Raw genomic sequence first — 17,968 nt, forward strand, 5'->3', positions numbered from 1 at the left:
TCTTTGACTTTACTCGTTTCGTCATTTCCCCCTCGCAGTTTTGCTTTCCCTCTCTCTGCAAATCTTTTCGGCGCCTTCTTTTCCCCTTCGCGCTCTCAAACCTAAGTCATTTTTCTTTCCTCTCCTCATACAATCTCTTCACGCCATCCTGTCGATCGCTGGATCTTCCTCCACGACGAAGCGAGCACCTCCCATGGCTCGCTTTCTTCTTCCTGTCAGAATCGAATAGTTGCATCCGACCAAACAAACCACATCCATCATAAGGTCAAGGTACAGGGTGAATCGGAAGTGATGAGGCGGAAGAAGATGGTGGTGTTGCTCCTTTCGTTCCTATTTTTCTCGGTGTTTTGCTGCATATCTGCTGCATCCCTAGCTAGTGAGCATGGATTTTGATGTTTGTGTGTGTGTGCGCGAGTGTGAGGGAGGGGAGAGGTTGTGGGTTTCATGGGTTCCCTGTTGAGCTTTGATCGTTCTGTTTTACTTTTTTTTTAGGGCTGGTAAGCGTGTTGTTCTTCAACCTCTTTTCTGCCCTTCTGCGGCGGCTTTGGTCGGCGACGTTGGATTCGAGGATTGGTAAGACTCGAAGATTGATCTCTCTCTCTCTCTCTCTTCTTTTTGTTTAGTTGATTTGGTGTTTTGGATTTATCAGCGATCTTGAGCCCCTCGATTGTGAGGATTGAGAGTGGATACGGCATTGAGACTGTTTCCGATGGGAGTAAGCATGGAATCGAGCCGTTCTCGGTCGAAGTCACGCCGGGAGGGGAGCTTCTGGTACTGGATTCCAAGAACAGTAACATCTACAAGGTTTCTTTGCCCTTGTCTAAATGTGAGTGTGTTTATCCTCTCATAAAGATCGAAGTGTCCATTTGCATGAGATTGATACTCAAGACTCAAAAATAATCTCCAGACAAATTTTGTCAAAGACCAAATTTTACATGTTCAAATGACACTCTTCAATTCTTCTCCACATTCCTTGTTGATTAGTTTAATTATCACACAAACTTTTCTTCCCAACTAAAACTTCATAAACTGGGACACTGAAAAGCTGCATTTGCCAATTTTATCTGCCTAATGTTATCTCAAGGTTAGGAGGTGCCCTCCCTTCATCAGCTGCAACAGGAAAAGGATTGATGTTTGGTTGATCTTCCATCTGCAAGGAATTGCTAAGATCAGTGAGTTTAATTTCTTCCTTAAAAATTCTTTCATTTTATTTATTTTGAGTAGAATGAAAAATTGAAATTTTTGACAGCAACAGGTACCTGGCTGTCACTGTGCAACAAATGATCCCCTCTGAAGTAAGGATATGATAATGCATTATTTAGTCTGATTGATGGGTTCCAAGCAGTCCTCTCCAAAGATGGACGCAACCCACTGCTGACAATAAATAACAAGACAAAGTTTACTCATCATGATAATAATGCTATCTATCTATGGCACTCATTCGGTCATAATCAACCTTGAAGAGTTGGACAGTGGTGGTGGTGTTGTTGTTGGTAAGGCATAGCAATGGGTGCTGATCTGATCATATTGCCCCTGCAATAGTACTCCTCCCTCCACTTCTTCTGCTTCCACCTCTCTTCCACTCCACTGAGAAGCAGCATTATTCATCCCCATTTCAGCACCTCGACCATTCCCTGAACCAAACATTTTTCTTAAGATATCAGGCATATAGAGGAGTACTGAGGAAACAGCAGTGGTTAGATCCATCCAAATATATACCTCCTTGTCCTTCTCTGTCAGTGCTCTTCACTGTTCTATACATCTGCAGTGTAGAAACTTGATCAACTATTTTGTAGTTAGTTAATACTCCAATATATACCTGAACCATTTTGTACTTGGAGATGGCTCTTGACGTGTGCTAGGGTTAGATCCTTAACGTTCATGAGTTCAAGAACCGTTTAGTTGATACTTGTTTGATTTTGTCTGATATGAGATTGATATCTTGACAGTGGAATATTTGAGTGTTCTTAAAGTTACTGGATGTGAAGCCAAGTGATGGTCTAGAGGAGCAGCCTAAGTTGTTCTGAAAAATATCAGCAATAGTTGCTGGTTGGTGATGATGGTTTCACTGTTCTGATACCATGACGATCCAATTTTGTGATTGTCTTCCATTAGAAAGGGGCCAAAGAAGATAACTACTAATAAGTAACACGATGTGTTTGATTCCAGAATTTCTATGCTGATGTTGGCACTTTGAATATGACATTGTATTTTTAATCTTTTAATTTAGTTAATCTTTTAAGCATTTGTTCCAGATACATTCTTGAATATGATTGTTCTAAATGCGCTCTTATTGTGGTTTGTTGAATAACTAAATCTCTTTGATATTATCATTGACTTCCACTGTGAATTTTTTGGTTCAGCTAAAGGTTGGAGCGGTCATGTTGATGGCAAACCACGTGTAGCAAGGATGAACCATCCAACAGGGCTCACAGTCGATAGCAAGGGTAACATTTATGTTGTTGACACAAAGAACAAAGCAATTAGGAAAATCGTTGATGACCTAAGCATGTCATTTTGTAACTACAAATCTTGTAACTTTGTGAGCTCAAGTTCATCGAATTTGTTATTGTTTTATTCTGTGCAATCAAAACGGTCCTTATTTATCAATCATGTTTTAATCACTTTCTACATGCCAGGTAGCGTGTATTCTAATGTTCAAGCTTCAGCAAGATGATTTCCCAGTGGATACTCATGTGTGCTCTTTTAACTAATCTCAAATTCTAGCAAAGTATCAACTAATATATGCAGAACCATGGTACTTTTACAGGTTTTTAGGATAATGAGGGACATTGGTTGGATCCCCATTAAAGCAAACAAAGAGCAAGCATATATCCACCTCAATAATAGAATACCTAATCATTTGAAGTTTGACCTGAATTATCTTCTTGTAACTCATGGAAGATTTTTGTCACAGGTGTTCTGTTAGAAGAGGTAATTAGAACACGGGAGATGGTCCACAGGTTTCCTGCCCTCTCACACAGTACTGTAAGAATACAACGAAATAAGCTAATCATTTCCAGCTTGCATCTCTATAAATCTACATCACCTGCTATCTTTCCCATAAATATTATGAGTGAAGCACTGAAGCTACTGTAGTTTATCCTTATGTTGGTTGCAACTTCTGCCTTCTTTAATTGCCTGAGCTGTAACACATTGAACTCTACCTAGTCTGTACATCTGCTTGTTATAGTTGGGCCTCATTGGTCATCTCTTAGGGTGCTTGAATAGTCTTTGACCTAAATTAAAGTTACTGAAGATGAACTCATGAAACTGTACTATGATAATTAGCTATCTTGAAATATTGCTTTAAATATAGCGCTCCATGAATACATTAAACATACTGAAGTTGGTTGTCCCTTTGTGAGTTTAATATCCATGAATACATTTAACATACATTTAACAATCGAGTTTAATATTCTTGAAAATTTTCTGTTCAACTCTTATTCATTGGCTTGCCTTTGTCTATCATAGAGCTTAGCAACTAACTCATAGGAAATCCTTTGCTTTTGGTTCTAAAGAAGATATTTTCTGATATTATCAACATTGTTAATACTTGCTTACATCACTACCCACTCATTATATTCTCTTTTTTTTTCGACCAAAATTAGGTTGTGTACCTTTAAGTCACTCTCTTATCATCTGCATTTATAATATTCATACTTCTTTTCCTCTTTGATTCACACTCATGTGTGTGATTATGCAAATAGCTGCATAAGTACTATTATTTCTCTAACTTTACTAGGTACGAGGCCAATCAACCTGTCATAGTAGACCAGTGCTTCAAGATGTTAAGCATGGTAAGCAAAAAACAAGTTTCTTTCCCATTTTTGTTTTATATTGAATTGGTAGGACAAAGTTGTGGAGCTACACAAATGCATCTCTAGCTTTCCACCTTTTAAGATTTCAAGTGATATGCTCTCTTATTCTCACGTTTATTTGCAAACAAAGTTGGATTTTCTGTTAAGTGGTACTAATCTTGTCCTCCTTTTGTTATTAGTATTTTTCCACTTTGTTTATTGAAACACTGAAACTTCCAAAGCATGCTATCATGTAGAAGAAAAATATAAAACAAAAGTTGCATCCACTTGGTGATGCTCTTTGTATTTTGATTTTTTTTTTCCTTTGATTGACTCTAGCAATGCATTTGCTGTGGAGAAACATTAATTTACTGATGAGAAAAGTCATGTCAGCTTAGTATAAGGATGAGTTTTTTCCAACATTGACTCTTCATCCAATATCCCTACTGAAGAAATGGAAACTGGTGTGGCAACACAAGGTTCTGGTTCTAGGGAGTTGAAAGCCAACTCTCTCTATCCAGACAAAGGAGAAGAGAAAAAGATTCGCTTGTGTGGCTTTGAGTTCGATCCAAATTGGGATGGGGAGAGTGGAAACAAGGAGGATGGTAATTTTTGAGTTCCAAGAATAGTTTAACAATTTTGTTACTGATTATACGTCTATTAAATGCTACTACATTTTGATATTTTCTTTCTTAAGTACTTAGAAAATGATACTATACTAATTTTGGATGAGAAGAGAAGAAACCTTCTTGTTTTCTCTGGTTACAGTTCATGCAGTTATTACAATTCTCTTTTCTGTTATATTTTAAGAGAGACATAGATGACATCTTGATAGGTTCCTCAGGCATCAGAACTTCCCTAGCAAAAGTCTGAGTTCTCTATTTTTACTTATTAGCATTGTTCATTTTTCTCTTGCAGGTCTGCCAATTCGTGAGGCGGCTTGAGTTTTTTTTATGCAAGAAGTGAGCTTTGTTAGATGTAGCTTGCCTTGCTATTTTGTAAATTAAAATCCATATGAAGAACAGCAAAGGGAAAACATGTGATTTAGTGTATATGGAGAGTAATGGAAAACATATGTATTTTGATGAGTAACAACTCATTTTGTATATTTTTGTATATATGGCTACAAGATGAATTATATATGGATGTTTATTTTAGATTTAATGTAGTAAATATTTAGTTTTGTATTGGTGGTTTGCTTATAGTAAAATAAGATTGGTTGTTTGGTATTAATGAACATTAAAGACAACATGTAAAAATGTTGTAAAAACTAGGTAAACCACAACGAATTTTTTTTGTAAAAAGTGATAAAAGACAACGGTTTTATCCGTTGTAAAATATATTAAAACTATTGTTAAAAAAACAAAACATGCCAAATATTATCTACCACAACAGTTTATATCTGTTGTAAAACGTATCTACCACAACGGTTTATTTCTGTTGTTGAAATTATCTACCACAACGGTTTTAAAACGTTGTCGTATCCTTCGTAGCCAAATTTTGGACATATAAACAACAACGGATAAAAACTGTTGTCAAATGTCTACAAAGACAACGGATTCAAAACCGTTGTCGTAGGGCAATACATTCTACAACACCCTCAGTTACAACGGTTTTTTTACCCTACGACAACGGATAATATCCGTTGTCGTTTGCAGTTTTTGTTGTAGTGGAATGAGGGTTTCTTTCATTCTCTCCATTTCTTAGAGGGCAAACTCCCTCTTTAGATAATGAAGGACTAACTTAAACTCTACATTCTCCCCTTTTGGCACATATCAAAAACTCTCCCCCTTAAGAGTTACTCATACATTATTCACAACCTCATATGTTGTTCACAACACTAAAATGAAGGTCTCATACCTTTCATTGTATTTAATGCTCACCCTTAAGCATTAACCCATTCACAATACTCATCCTAGAGTATTCATCAATCCAACAATGAAGGTCCCATATGTCGGATCGAGATGCACTAGAGTGGGGGGGGGGGGGTGAATAGCGCTCGTGGCTTTCACTTTTTGTATTCGGAAAACTTAACGAGTAGGTGCAGCGGAAATTAAAACAAACACAGAAAGACCCAAGTATTTTTACTTGGTTCAGAGTCTTGGGCGACTCCTACTCCAAGGTCCATGCTCGTTGAGCATTTACTTTGGACAACAACTATAATCGTGTAAAATTACAAGTATGAAATACAAATAAAGCAATAATTATATTATACCAACAACAAAAATAATAAATTTAAGCTCCTGGTCGTCGAGGTGTTGCTACAGCTGTTCTGGATCGTCTCTTTAGCAGCACACAGAAGAAGGATCGCTTGAAATGTCTTGATACAAGCTGCTGGTCGAGACTGCCTTATAAAGGCTGTTGAGGGCGCCTTCAAGCCCCTTGAGGGCGCCTCTAATCTCCGGGCCAGTCGCGTGTGGATAAGGCCTGACTTCTTCGCCTCTTATCTTCTTGAAGGCGCCTCCATACTCCTTGAGGGCACCTTCAAGGCTGTCCAAGGCACCTCAAGCCTCCATGAGGGCGCCTCCAGCTCCGCTGCGTAGACTCCTCAGCCTTGTACCCGAGGCGCCTCCAAGCTCCATGGAGGGCGCCTTGGGTACTGTTCATCCGAGGTAAACCTTGTTCTTTTGTCCCTGCAAGATATGTTAGTCCACAACACAACAATATATCCTGTAAAATAAAGTTAGCACATAATCATAACATAAAAAATACAAGTCTGACAATCACTGGACTGTCCGGTTCTGACTTCGGATTTCCGACCGAAAACCCTAGGTCGAACCGACGTCTACTGTTCTCTCAGCGGAGAACGCGTCCTCACCTACTCCACTCAGGAGAAGTTACCTTTTGCCAGTTCGGTCCTCCAGATCGACTGGACTTTTGCTCGGCGCTCGAGTCTTCCGGTCTTCATGCTGGACGCTCACTCCACGACCTGTTCAGATTTTCACCTGGTTCGCGACACCAGGATTTTCACCTAGGGTTACCGCCCCTAGGACTTTTGCCCGAAGCTTCGACCCGCCAAAACTTTCCACCTAGGGTTACCACCCCTTAGGACCTAGGGTTATCGCCCCTATGATTTTCTACCTGCCTAACTGCAGCTAGGACTTTGCCTAAGAAACCTTAGGGTTTTTCCTGCAATCTCATTCAACCATATTAAATAACAAATAACCTTAACTTTGAATCCTTTGCCATTATCAAAACTCGGGTTCGATCGTCGGATGCTTCCCGCACCAACAATCTCCCTCTTTTTGATTATGCCAACAAAAATTCAAAGTTAAGTAAAATAATGCTATAAACAATTTTCAAGTATAGTGCAAATATAACTAAAAATTACTGTAAGAGCATAAATTTAAGTACAAAAACTCTCCCTTAATAATAGCTCCCCCTAAATTTTCTCTATACTTGACTTTTTTTGATTTGACAATTTTTGAATTTTCTTATACTCTCCCCCTTTGTCGTATATCAAAAGAAACATCAAGGAGAAGGTAAAGAAAATAAGAGCAGAGAAGTGGAGAAGTTAAGCATATGTTTAGTTAAGAATTTAGCTTTAAAAGGACATGACTAAGAACTCGTTTGAGAAGAAAGTGAAATGCATTAAAAAAAAAACTCTATCAAAAGTTAAACAAATTGTGAAAGTAAAAAAAAGAGTGTAAATTCATTTTTTTTAAAAAAAATCTTAAAAAATGTTATGCTTAAAAATTAAGTTTGAAAAAGTGGCTAAGGGAAAGTTTTTGAATTTGAAAAGTAACTTGGCTAACTTTGATTTAGAAAAATTTAGTTTAAAAAAAAACGTGAGAAAATATTTGATAAAACTTTAGGATTTAAAAACTAAACTTAAATTTGAGAAGAAAAATAATGCTAAAAAAATTTTAAGTCCTTTTTTTTTTGTTAAAACTAAAGATATACTAGCTATCTTTAAAACATAGAGTAAAGAAAATTTTGCTAAAAATTTAGTTTTCTAAAGTCCTAAAGTCTAAGCATGAGTCAAATACTTAGTTTCCTTAGCCAAATGTCTAACCATTAGATACTAGCTTCTTACCTAAAAGGCAATAGCTTTCACTTGGTTAGTCAAGTTAAGTCAGTGATCCAGTTAGATTTGACTAAGACAGGATAACTTAACTTGATTAATGTAAATTGGTATTTATTGCTCAGACTTTTGTCGATGCACAAACATAAGCATTCTTAAGTCCAAGCAGTACCCTATGCATCTCACACCATTCTAAGTATTTTCATACACAAGCAAGTTAATCCTAGTGTGCTTGTGAGATGCTCTGGTTGCAACTAGGGGTACATGACTTCTAGGGGTAAATTCCTAGGCTAAGCCCAAATTTTTGAAAACTAACAAAATTGGGATTTTGAAAACTCTTTTTCCTAGAATTTGTAAGGATAATTTTAAAAGCAAACTGATTTAAAAACATAGAAAGCAGAAGTAAAAGGTAAGTTTTACTCTACCAAGCACATCCAAACAAACTAAAAGAGGGTTATCTATACAAGGAGTAAGTGGAAGTCCAATAGATACAATGTATGTCCAAAATATGATCAACTAGGGGGATCGTCAGCTGGAGGGGGTGATAGATATCGCTCAGGTACATGTAGTGCTCGAAGAATCTCCTCTCGGAGAGTAGTGAGTCTGGAGGTTATCTCAGCCCATAGTGTACGGAAACCATCTGAGACGAGCTGTCGCGTCTGTGCAGAAGACTCCTCGAGTCGAGCGAGTCTATCCTCGATAGATATAGAAGGCTGGGCTGACGTCGAGGGCTGTGATGGAACAGGAGGGACCCCGAACATCTCATGAAGTGTAAACTCTAACACCGCCTCTCCCTCAGCTGGATGAAAGTACTCATCTGGAGCTAGGACGAATCCCTCATCTGGAGCAACTCCCTCGGCTAGAGCAACAAGCTCATCCTCGACTGGATCAGCAGGTGATGACCCACCTCTCCATGCAAGAACCCCCTGAGCAGTGATGTCTATATGAGCTAACCTAAGGTGATGCTGGCCAATCTCGTCATAAGGTCTAAGATAGGTAACCACCCCCTGAGTCGTATCAATCTCTAAAGTCGAGAATATATATGTTAGGACATGACAATAAGGCATGTGGACTATAAGGTACGTAAATAGGCCGGTCGCATGAATGATGTTATGAAACATGTGTAATGCAATGTCTATATCTAAATGCTGACATAATGCATACAAAAAGAGGGAATGAGATGGATGCATCTTCAGGACATCTTGAGATGTGATAGGCAAAATGCATGCAGTCAGGACTCTATACATAATGTAGTCCTGAACCCTAAGAGAGAGTGACCTGAAGTTGGAAACTCCAAGTGGTCTCTCTTCTCCAAAAAAATACATATAGAGTACTGTATCTAATGTAATGTGTGAGTAGGGCTCACCAAATGACAAATCCCTACTAGGATAACACAAAAATAGACATGCAGAGGGTGTAAGACCTAGACTAGTACGTAATAAGGTGGGGTTAAGCTGAAAATCCTTTCCACCAACTCTGGTGGAATAGGTCAAGTCATCAACCCTCTCAAAGTTGTTATAGAATTGAGCACATAAGTTCTTATTTACTGTATTACTGCAGTAAACCATCTTATCAAGCTGAAAATGCTCAATCATTTGGACCACAAGCTGATAATAACTAGTAAAAAACTATCTACTCAAATATCTACATTTGATTGGAGAATGTGTATACTCAATGAAATCAACCATATGTCACTCAGTGGGGAATCTCGGATCAGTAGAGGAGGCACTACCGGAAGTGGACGCAACATTACGTCATTTCCTAATTTTAGCCAAGCATAGATATAACAAAAAAAATGCACAATAAAAGTGTGTATAGAGACCTTTAAGATGGATTGGGGTATACCTAGGTGGCATTGTGAAGCTTTGATGAGGTTTGGAGGGGAGAAACTTGGGTTGAAGGTGCCTTGGTGTGATTGAATTTCGGAGAAAACAGTGAAGAAATGCGTGAGGAAAGCGAACAGAGAGGTCTCTGTTCGTTGTAACTTTTTTTTGTTGGGGGCGCCTTCAATGCCCTTGAAGGCGCCCTGAAGGAGTAATGGGAGGCGCCTCGGTGTCGGTGGGAGGCTCCCTAAACAGATTCGGCGGAATTTTCTCGTCGCTCTCGAGGGCGCCTCCTTTGTGTTAGAAGCGCCTTCGAGAGGCACCTTGCCGAGTTAAAATATTTTTTTTATTTTTATCTTTATTAGTATTAGGTTAAACTAAGATTTAAAATTAGTTTAAGATTAATTAAGTTATGCTTAATTTATTAGATAGATTAAATTAAGTAATTAAGTTTTAATTTGTGTTAATTTTAATTACGTTATTAACTTAATTAAGTTAGGTTTAATAAGATTTTGATTAAGTTAATTAATTTGATTAAATAGTTAAGTTAATTAATTTGATTAGTTAATTAAATAGTTAAGTTAATTAAGTTGATTAAATAGTTAATTGAATTGATTAAATTAATTAATTAGATTAAGATAAATTAGGTTGATTAGATTGAATTAAGATTTGAATGGAATTAAGTTTAACTAAGTTCAACCTAGATCCATCTCACCCGATTTTAAGTTATCAATCAGGGAACCTTATGTATTTTTGTGAGATGGTTAATTTTAATTTAGATTATGTCTAAGGATTAATTTACATTTGAGTTAGACTTAGGTTTTCCAATTAGTCAATTAAATACACATTTCAAAGATTGGCTCCCAAGCTGTGGCGAGGCACTGGGCCTTCTTGGGTATGAGATCATCCACCACTTCTAGACAAAGTCTTTCAAAGAAATTATATATTTAATTTTCTTTTTGAAATCCCTAGGTTTAACTAATCAAGTGTAAATTATGCCAAGGTCCTTAATCTAGCCTAATCTAAGCATGTATAAAAGTAAAGCAGAAAATAACAATCATCAAGTAATTCTATTTATTTATAAAGACAGTTTTTCTATTGACTCCCCCTGGATCATAACCTCGATATGGTCTATCAAGGAAATGTACTTGATCCTTGGGGGCCCAATACTGACCAAGTCCAACTTGATTGACCAAGTTGCACTTAGGTACCCATGCTTAGACTATCTTTCTATTTGGTCTGTTAACAAGTGACGGATATGAATGGTATTTTCTTTTAGTCTTAAATCCTAGCCCGGATCGATTGTATACGACCTTCTGTTTTCCAAGAATCAAGTCAAGATTTTGGAATCCAGTGTAAACTGTTCCAATGCAATCTTCAAATCCTTGACTTGAGTTTTCAGCCTAGAATTCTCTTCCTCAAGTTTTTGGACTTGAGTTGAGGTTCCAATCTGAATCGAGTCAGTCAAGGATTCGGATATAGTCACTTCTTTAAGGGTTGTTACCTCCTTTAGAAGTGATTTGATCTGAATGTTAGATTTAGCTAATTTATGCATTAGATAATTAATTAAGTTATATAACCGAGAGGTACTTACAGAGGGGTTAGGCCCTTCGGAAACAGATACGGATCCGTGGCTTCTCTCGGACTCAATTTCCGATTCGTCCTCGCTTCCGGATTCGTTGACTTGGTCCCGGGCCGTCATTGCAAGGAAACTAGTCTATTCGAGTTCTCCATCGTCAAACTCTTCTGAAGAGGACTCATCCCAAGTCACCTTCAGAGCTTTCTTCTTTCTTTGTTTCTTCGTATCCTTCTGATTCAGACAATTTGCTTTAATATGCCTCTTTTGATTGCAACCGTAGCAGATTACTTCGAACTTCATCTTTGAGCTTGGTTGGACCTTCTTAGACTGGATCACCTTTTTGATGTCCTTCTTGTTGAAGCCCTTCTTCTTTTTGTAGAGTCTTCTCACCAAGTTGATGAGTTCGACTGTGAGCTCGTCATCGTCCTCTTCTGAATCCGGTTCTTCTTCCAACTCCGATTTGATTTTGCGTCTTACTTTTGGTTCGCGCGCTCTGCTTGTACCTGCAATCAAAGCTATACCCTTCTCGGTCGATCGAGCGTTAACTTGTTCATGTAATTCAAATTCAGAAAATAGTTCATCTAATTTAATTAAAGAGAGATACTTCGATACCTTGTAAGCATCTACCATGGATGCCCACAAGGTAGTCCTCGGAAAAGCATTATGTAAATACCTGATTATGTCTCTATTTTCTACCTTTTGTCTGATTGCGTGGAGACCGTTGAGAAGGTCTTGGATGCGTGCATGCAACTGGCTCGCAGTTTCACCTTCCTGTAATTTTATATTATATAATTTGTTAAGAATGAGATCCCTTTTACTTACCTTGGTGTCGGATGTTCCTTCATGTAATTCAATCAGCTTCTCCCACAGTTCTTTGTGTTAGATCGAGACGCGCTAGAGGGGGTGAATAGCGCTCGCGGCTATTTCGTTCGAATCGAAATCGAAGAAACTCAAGTAACGCACTACAAGAAAACAGGGTATCAGAAACAGAATTTTAAAACGGAACAAAAATTTGTTTTAAATTTTAATAAATTATAAACGGATTTGCTACGGAAATATTATTTCGTTTAACTTTAAAAAAAATAATATAGAAAAAAATTTTAAAACGGATTTTAAAATAAATTAGAAACAAAATTTATAAATTAATTTTTATAAACAAAAATAAATACGAATTAGTAACGAAATTTGATACGAAACTAGTTTTTGTTTGTAAATATGTTTAAAGTTGTTTTAAACAGAAAATAAATCTGTTTATAAAGTATATAATGTGAGAAATAAATTATTAAATAATTATAAATATATTTTATTTTAAATAATAAAAAAGCCTAAACCTATTTGAGCGTTTCTCTCCCAAATCTCGCACTCGCGTTTTCTACTTCGTCGGCGCACACGAACGATTTCTTCTCCGGCTGCAGACACACGATTTCTCCTCCGGCTTGCACGCGATCTTCTTCTCCGGTCCCAAATCAAGCATGGCTTTAAGATAGGCATGGCTCTGACTTAAGGGGCAAGCGATCTTCTTCTCTGTCTCCAAATCACGCACGCACAACCCTCCGGCTTAAGGCGCACACGATCTTCTTCTCTGGCATTCTTTCTACGATCCACTGAACAAGCTTAAGCTCAGGTATCTCATTTGCTTCTTTTCCAGCCTTCTTCTCTGTTCTAGAACGCGCAACACCAGTTGTCTCCTACTCATGCGATCGAGGTCATTCGTGTGACCTAATCGCGCGATGGCTGTTGCACACGAAGCTAGTCGCTTGCACGACCTAATTGGTTGCTACCTTGGCACTACCGCAGCCACCACATTGGTTGCCTTGGTCGTCTTGGCTGCTGCCTTGGTCATGTTTTTTTTATTTATTGTTTTATTAATAAAATTGTTTTTTCAACAAGATATTATTATAACAATGTTTTAATATTGTTATTTTCTTGCTGTGCATACAAGTTGTCATCCAATTGAAGCAGTAACAAAACTTGATTTTTTATGTTCTTGTTTCTTATATAATCTAATTCTAGATTGAGATTGGCATAGTTGTAATTATTGTATGTTAACTATATAATCTCAAGTAAACTTATCGTGATGAGATGGATCAGGTACTATAAAGTATAAACCATCATACCAAGAGTTATTCATGCAAACTGATACAAGCAATGGTCATGATTCAACAATTTCTGCTTGTGAAAAGGGTTATATTTCTGACTACCATCGATTTGGATGGCTATGATTTTTAGCTCTCTGCATATATGCACTTGGACGCTTCAAGGATCTTGTGGCATGTACTAATGGACTAGTTTCTATACTGGTTAGTCTGTGGAACATATATTTCAAACTTCTATGCCAGTGTATTTTATTGTAGAAACATTTTCTTCACTTCCAAAGCTCCTTATTACTGTTTTTTCCCATGTAGGCTATACTTATTCTCCATTAGCCCAAGCATATCAGGAAATTTAGTATTCAAGACTCACCAATCTTTGGTAATTACATCCTGTACCTTTTTTTTTGTTTCCAGTATTGTGAGTCAATTATTTGTATACTGTTTCTCATCTTAGTTGTGATTGCTAATATGGCATTCCATTTTCAGCTAAACGGTCAGATAAGGGAGTCAACCTTTTAGCTTCTGTATGCTAGAAAATATGATGCCTCAGAGGGAAAACTGCGAGGAGTAATGGAAATGACAAATAACTTGATGTGGGCATATTGAAAAAAAACCCACAAGAAGCTTCAAATGCAAGGAATGAATGTCTGGCTTATATCGACACAGGTCTTAAGCCATCTTTACTGCTCTTTTACTTCATACACTTTCTAATATTTGTGTCATAATAGTTATTTCCATGTTATAGATGGCTTGACTTATTTTGATAACCTCTTGGAGGAAAAGTCATTAAAGTCAAGTATATTTATCTTAGAGAAAGATTATGAAGATGCAATCCTTAGCTAGATGAGTGAATGTTTGTTAATGACAGTGAAAGTATAGTTGGTAGTGGAAGCTTATCTGGAGGCGCTATTAACATGTGTGGAACAAAGGTATGGTTATGCAGCAATATGCTTCTAATTTATCGCAATCTGTCTGATTGTTTGATGTTATTCAATCGTAGAGAAAGTATGAGTTAATTGCTTCACCAGCAAAGTCTATCACAAGTCCATTGTCTCCACTCATGTTCTCCTGGTTCTCCTTGGTCATAGGATGAGGTGGGAAGACAAATTTCAGATGATAACGTGATTAATGATGCAAGATGCGAAGAAGATAGTTCATCAGTAGTTTGACGAAGAGGACCTAATCACGGGTCTCAAATTCCAACCAATATTGATGAACGGACTCAAATAAATGTGGTTATGAATAAGTAAGTCATATGACCTTTTAAATTTATTAAGTTTTGATACTTTTGTATTAAATTAATTTTGTTGTTATAATATTCTTAATTTTGTTATCTTTAGATTTGTCGAAAATGAGGTTCCTCGTGAAATTACAAATGATATAAAAGGAGTGATTAAAGGAGTATGGCCAACGTGGAAAAAGGTGCCTAATGATATTAAAGATTTACTTTGGAAAATTTTTAAGGTAAGTAATATATTTTTTAATTAGAGCAGCTATTGATTATTTATTCACATACGATATTATATATAATCATTGATTATTTATTTGTTTTGATGCAGTTGAGATATAATTGAGATAATTTTACCGACAGAGAAATGAAAAAGGTATGGAATGAAAATTCAAGTGAGAGATACAGGGCATCCATTCATTTGGCTAAGTAGCATTATCATCTGCACGAGAAGATTTATGAAGGAAACCAGACATATTAGATATGATAGGTAGAGGACCTGATTGGATGGAAGCTAATATATGGAATGACTTGGTTAAAATTTATCGGAATAAAGAAGATCACAAGATTAAATGTGAAATTGCATGGAAGAATAAAATGACAGCGACGGATGAGTCTACTACCAAGCATACTGGGGATTCAATTTCTTTTGGATCACACCGTGAGAGAATGGTAACTCTCCTTTTCTAACATGTTTATTCCATTAATTTACACATTCGATAAATTTATTATATATTTGACATTTAGATATAAATTCAATGTATTTCATTTGTTTTATTTTATATTGACATGTATTATATATGATTGTAGAAAAAAGATTTGGGACGAAATGTGGATGAATTTGAGGTTTTTGAACGAATGCATAAAAGAAAGCAAGGTATTGGAGAGTTTGTGGATAACAAATCAGCTCGAGTTAGTGTAAGTCAACATAATTAATTATTCATTAATTTTCTTTTAGCTTATATTAATTCTTACTTGTTGGTTTTTATATTTGTTAAACTAATATAAGCTCTTGTAATATGGACAGGAACAATATAAAGAGAGACAAAATGTTGATGATCAGTCTACTCGACCTTCATTCAATCTCAAATCATGGTGTGATGTGGTGGGCGACCCATGTAAGGGGAGGGTGTACGGATTTGGACGCAATCAACATTTTAGAAGATCATACAATGGGAATTCCATTGAAATGTGCTCTCATGAGAAGAACAAGGAATTATCTCAAGAAATTGAAGACATGTGTGCTATTAGCAAGAGGATGGAGGAAGAAATTACTGAAAGCAAAAATAAATTGGAACTCGTTATCAAAGAAAATAGACAGAGGGAAGAACAACTTATCGAGGAAGGTATGCAAAGAGAAGAAAATCTAAAAGAGATGGTTCGTAAAATGATTTAAGAGGCGGGATATACAAATCATTTATATCCAGGAGGATCTGGTCCTCGTGAGCGCCGCGATAAGCGAAATAAAGATTAAATATTGATGTTATCTTTGATTAATGGTTAAATGTATTTAGATGATGTGAATATTTACTTATTTCAATATTAATTTTATGATACTTTTGCATTAGAAATTAATTGTTTTAAAAATTTTAAATTTATTTGGAATGTGTGCATGTTAAATGTATCATGTAGATGATAAATATAAATAATAATATAAATTTAATGATAAATTTAAAAATGAAGCTATATATAGATTTATAAATAAAATTATAAACGGATTTATAAACAGATTAAAATTATATTTAATATGTTATTTGAGACGAATTAATAATGAGTTTAAAACAAAATTTGAGACAGAATTTATAAACCGAATTATAAATGAATTTATAAACAAATTAAAATTATATTTTTTAGGTAATTTGAGACAGACTAATGACGGATTTAAAACAAAATTAGAAACAGAATTTATATTTTTAATTAATTTCATTTGGTCAAATAAAAACAGATTCACAAACAAATTTTTAATTTGTTTATGAAATTTGAGACGGAATATTTCCGTATCAAATTTAGCCACGGGGGTTTCACTAACGGATATTGGAAACGGAATATTCCGTCTCAAATATTCTTTAGAGACGGAAAAATGACTATCAGTGACGGAATTTTTCGTCTCTGAAGCCTTGTTTTCTTATAGTGACGCAGTGGAAATGAAAAGTAAAGCAAACACAAAAAACACAGGGAATTTACTTCGTTCGGAGCCTGTGACGACTCCTACTCGAAGGCCCGCGATCCTTGATCGCTTTCCGTGGGCAACACCTATATAACGTAAATATTTACAAGTAAATGAGTACAAGTGCTTAAAGGAAATACCGACAATACAATTGAATTGACAGACGAAGTGGACGATTGTCGGAGTAGCAGTGTGTAGCCAAAGTGTTCGGAGCAGCGTATGAGCACACAAGTTCTTCTGTTCGAAATCGTTGTTGAGAGGCCTCCTTTTATAGCCTCTGCAAGTATGATCTGGATCCCCAAGTCTCGGGATCAGCTTTGACCCGAAGCGGATCGGTCGACCGATCCTCATGTTCGATCGACCGATCCTCATGTTCGGTCGACCGATCAGATGATCTCCGCCGCATCTGAACCGTCGATCCGTCGCTCCACTTCGATCTGGTCAAACTCTATCCCTAGGTTTGGTCGACCGATTCCAAGTTTCGGTCGACCGATCAGTCTCCTCTGACCCGCTCACCTCGACCTGATCCAGTCGACACTTATCTAGGTTCGGTCGACCGATCCCGAGGTCCGGTCGACCGATCCCTGGTCAAGCCCGGTCTCCTGGAAACCTGATATGCCAGCTTGGGGGTTCGGTCGACCGATCCCAAGGTTCGGTCGACCGATCCCAAGGTTCGGTCGACCGATCCCGGTCAGTTCTAACCCTGCACAAAAGTATTAATTTCCTACAAAACAGAGTTAGAACACAAAAGATAATATATAGAAATAAATTTGACAGTCACCGGACTGTCCGAGTCTGACTTCGAATTTCCTACCGGAAACCCTAGGTCGACTCAACGCCTATTGTTCCCTCTTCCGGGGAACGCGCCCTCACCTACTCCTCTCAGGAGATTTATCTGTTGTCAGTACAATCCTCCAGATCGACTGGACTTTTGCTCAACGTCCGATGCTTCCGGTCTTCATGCTGGATGTCCGGTCCTCAACCCATCCAGACTTCTACCCGGTTCATGACACCAGGATTTTAACCTAGGGTTACCACCCCCTAGGATTTTTGCCTGAAGCGTCGACCCGCCAAGACTTCCCGCATAGGGTTACCACCCCCTATGACCTAGGGTTACCACCCCCTAGGGTTTTCCCTTTGTCTAACCGCAGCTAGGACTTTCCTGAAACACTCAATCACACACATTAGATAACAATTAAACTTAACTTTGAATTCCTTTGACATTATCAAAACTAAGGTTCGATCGTCGGATGC

General features: G+C 37.2%; 1 protein-coding gene and 2 long non-coding RNA genes across 3 annotated transcripts; all 3 read left to right on the forward strand.

Moving 5' to 3' along the window:
• The first annotated feature begins 2,405 nt into the window (after window positions 1-2,405).
• On the forward strand, window positions 2,406-4,900 carry LOC121990693. Its single transcript, XR_006114679.1, has 5 exons — window positions 2,406-2,447; window positions 2,640-2,696; window positions 2,771-2,988; window positions 3,746-3,800; window positions 4,719-4,900. It is a non-coding gene; the product is annotated as an uncharacterized LOC121990693 (long non-coding RNA).
• Window positions 4,901-13,467: 8,567 nt separating this feature from the next.
• Window positions 13,468-13,843, forward strand: LOC121990762. The gene is made up of 3 exons (XR_006114682.1): window positions 13,468-13,526; window positions 13,632-13,698; window positions 13,806-13,843. It is a non-coding gene; the product is annotated as an uncharacterized LOC121990762 (long non-coding RNA).
• A 1,211-nt stretch (window positions 13,844-15,054) lies between these two features.
• LOC122041238 lies at window positions 15,055-15,943 on the forward strand. The gene is made up of 3 exons (XM_042600862.1): window positions 15,055-15,219; window positions 15,358-15,465; window positions 15,575-15,943. Exons 1-3 carry the CDS (start codon window positions 15,055-15,057, stop codon window positions 15,941-15,943), a joined length of 642 nt encoding a protein of 213 aa, XP_042456796.1.
• Window positions 15,944-17,968: the final 2,025 nt, after the last annotated feature.

The sequence above is a fragment of the Zingiber officinale genome, chromosome 1B (genome assembly GCF_018446385.1).
Source record: "Zingiber officinale cultivar Zhangliang chromosome 1B, Zo_v1.1, whole genome shotgun sequence".
Taxonomy (NCBI): domain Eukaryota; kingdom Viridiplantae; phylum Streptophyta; class Magnoliopsida; order Zingiberales; family Zingiberaceae; genus Zingiber; species Zingiber officinale.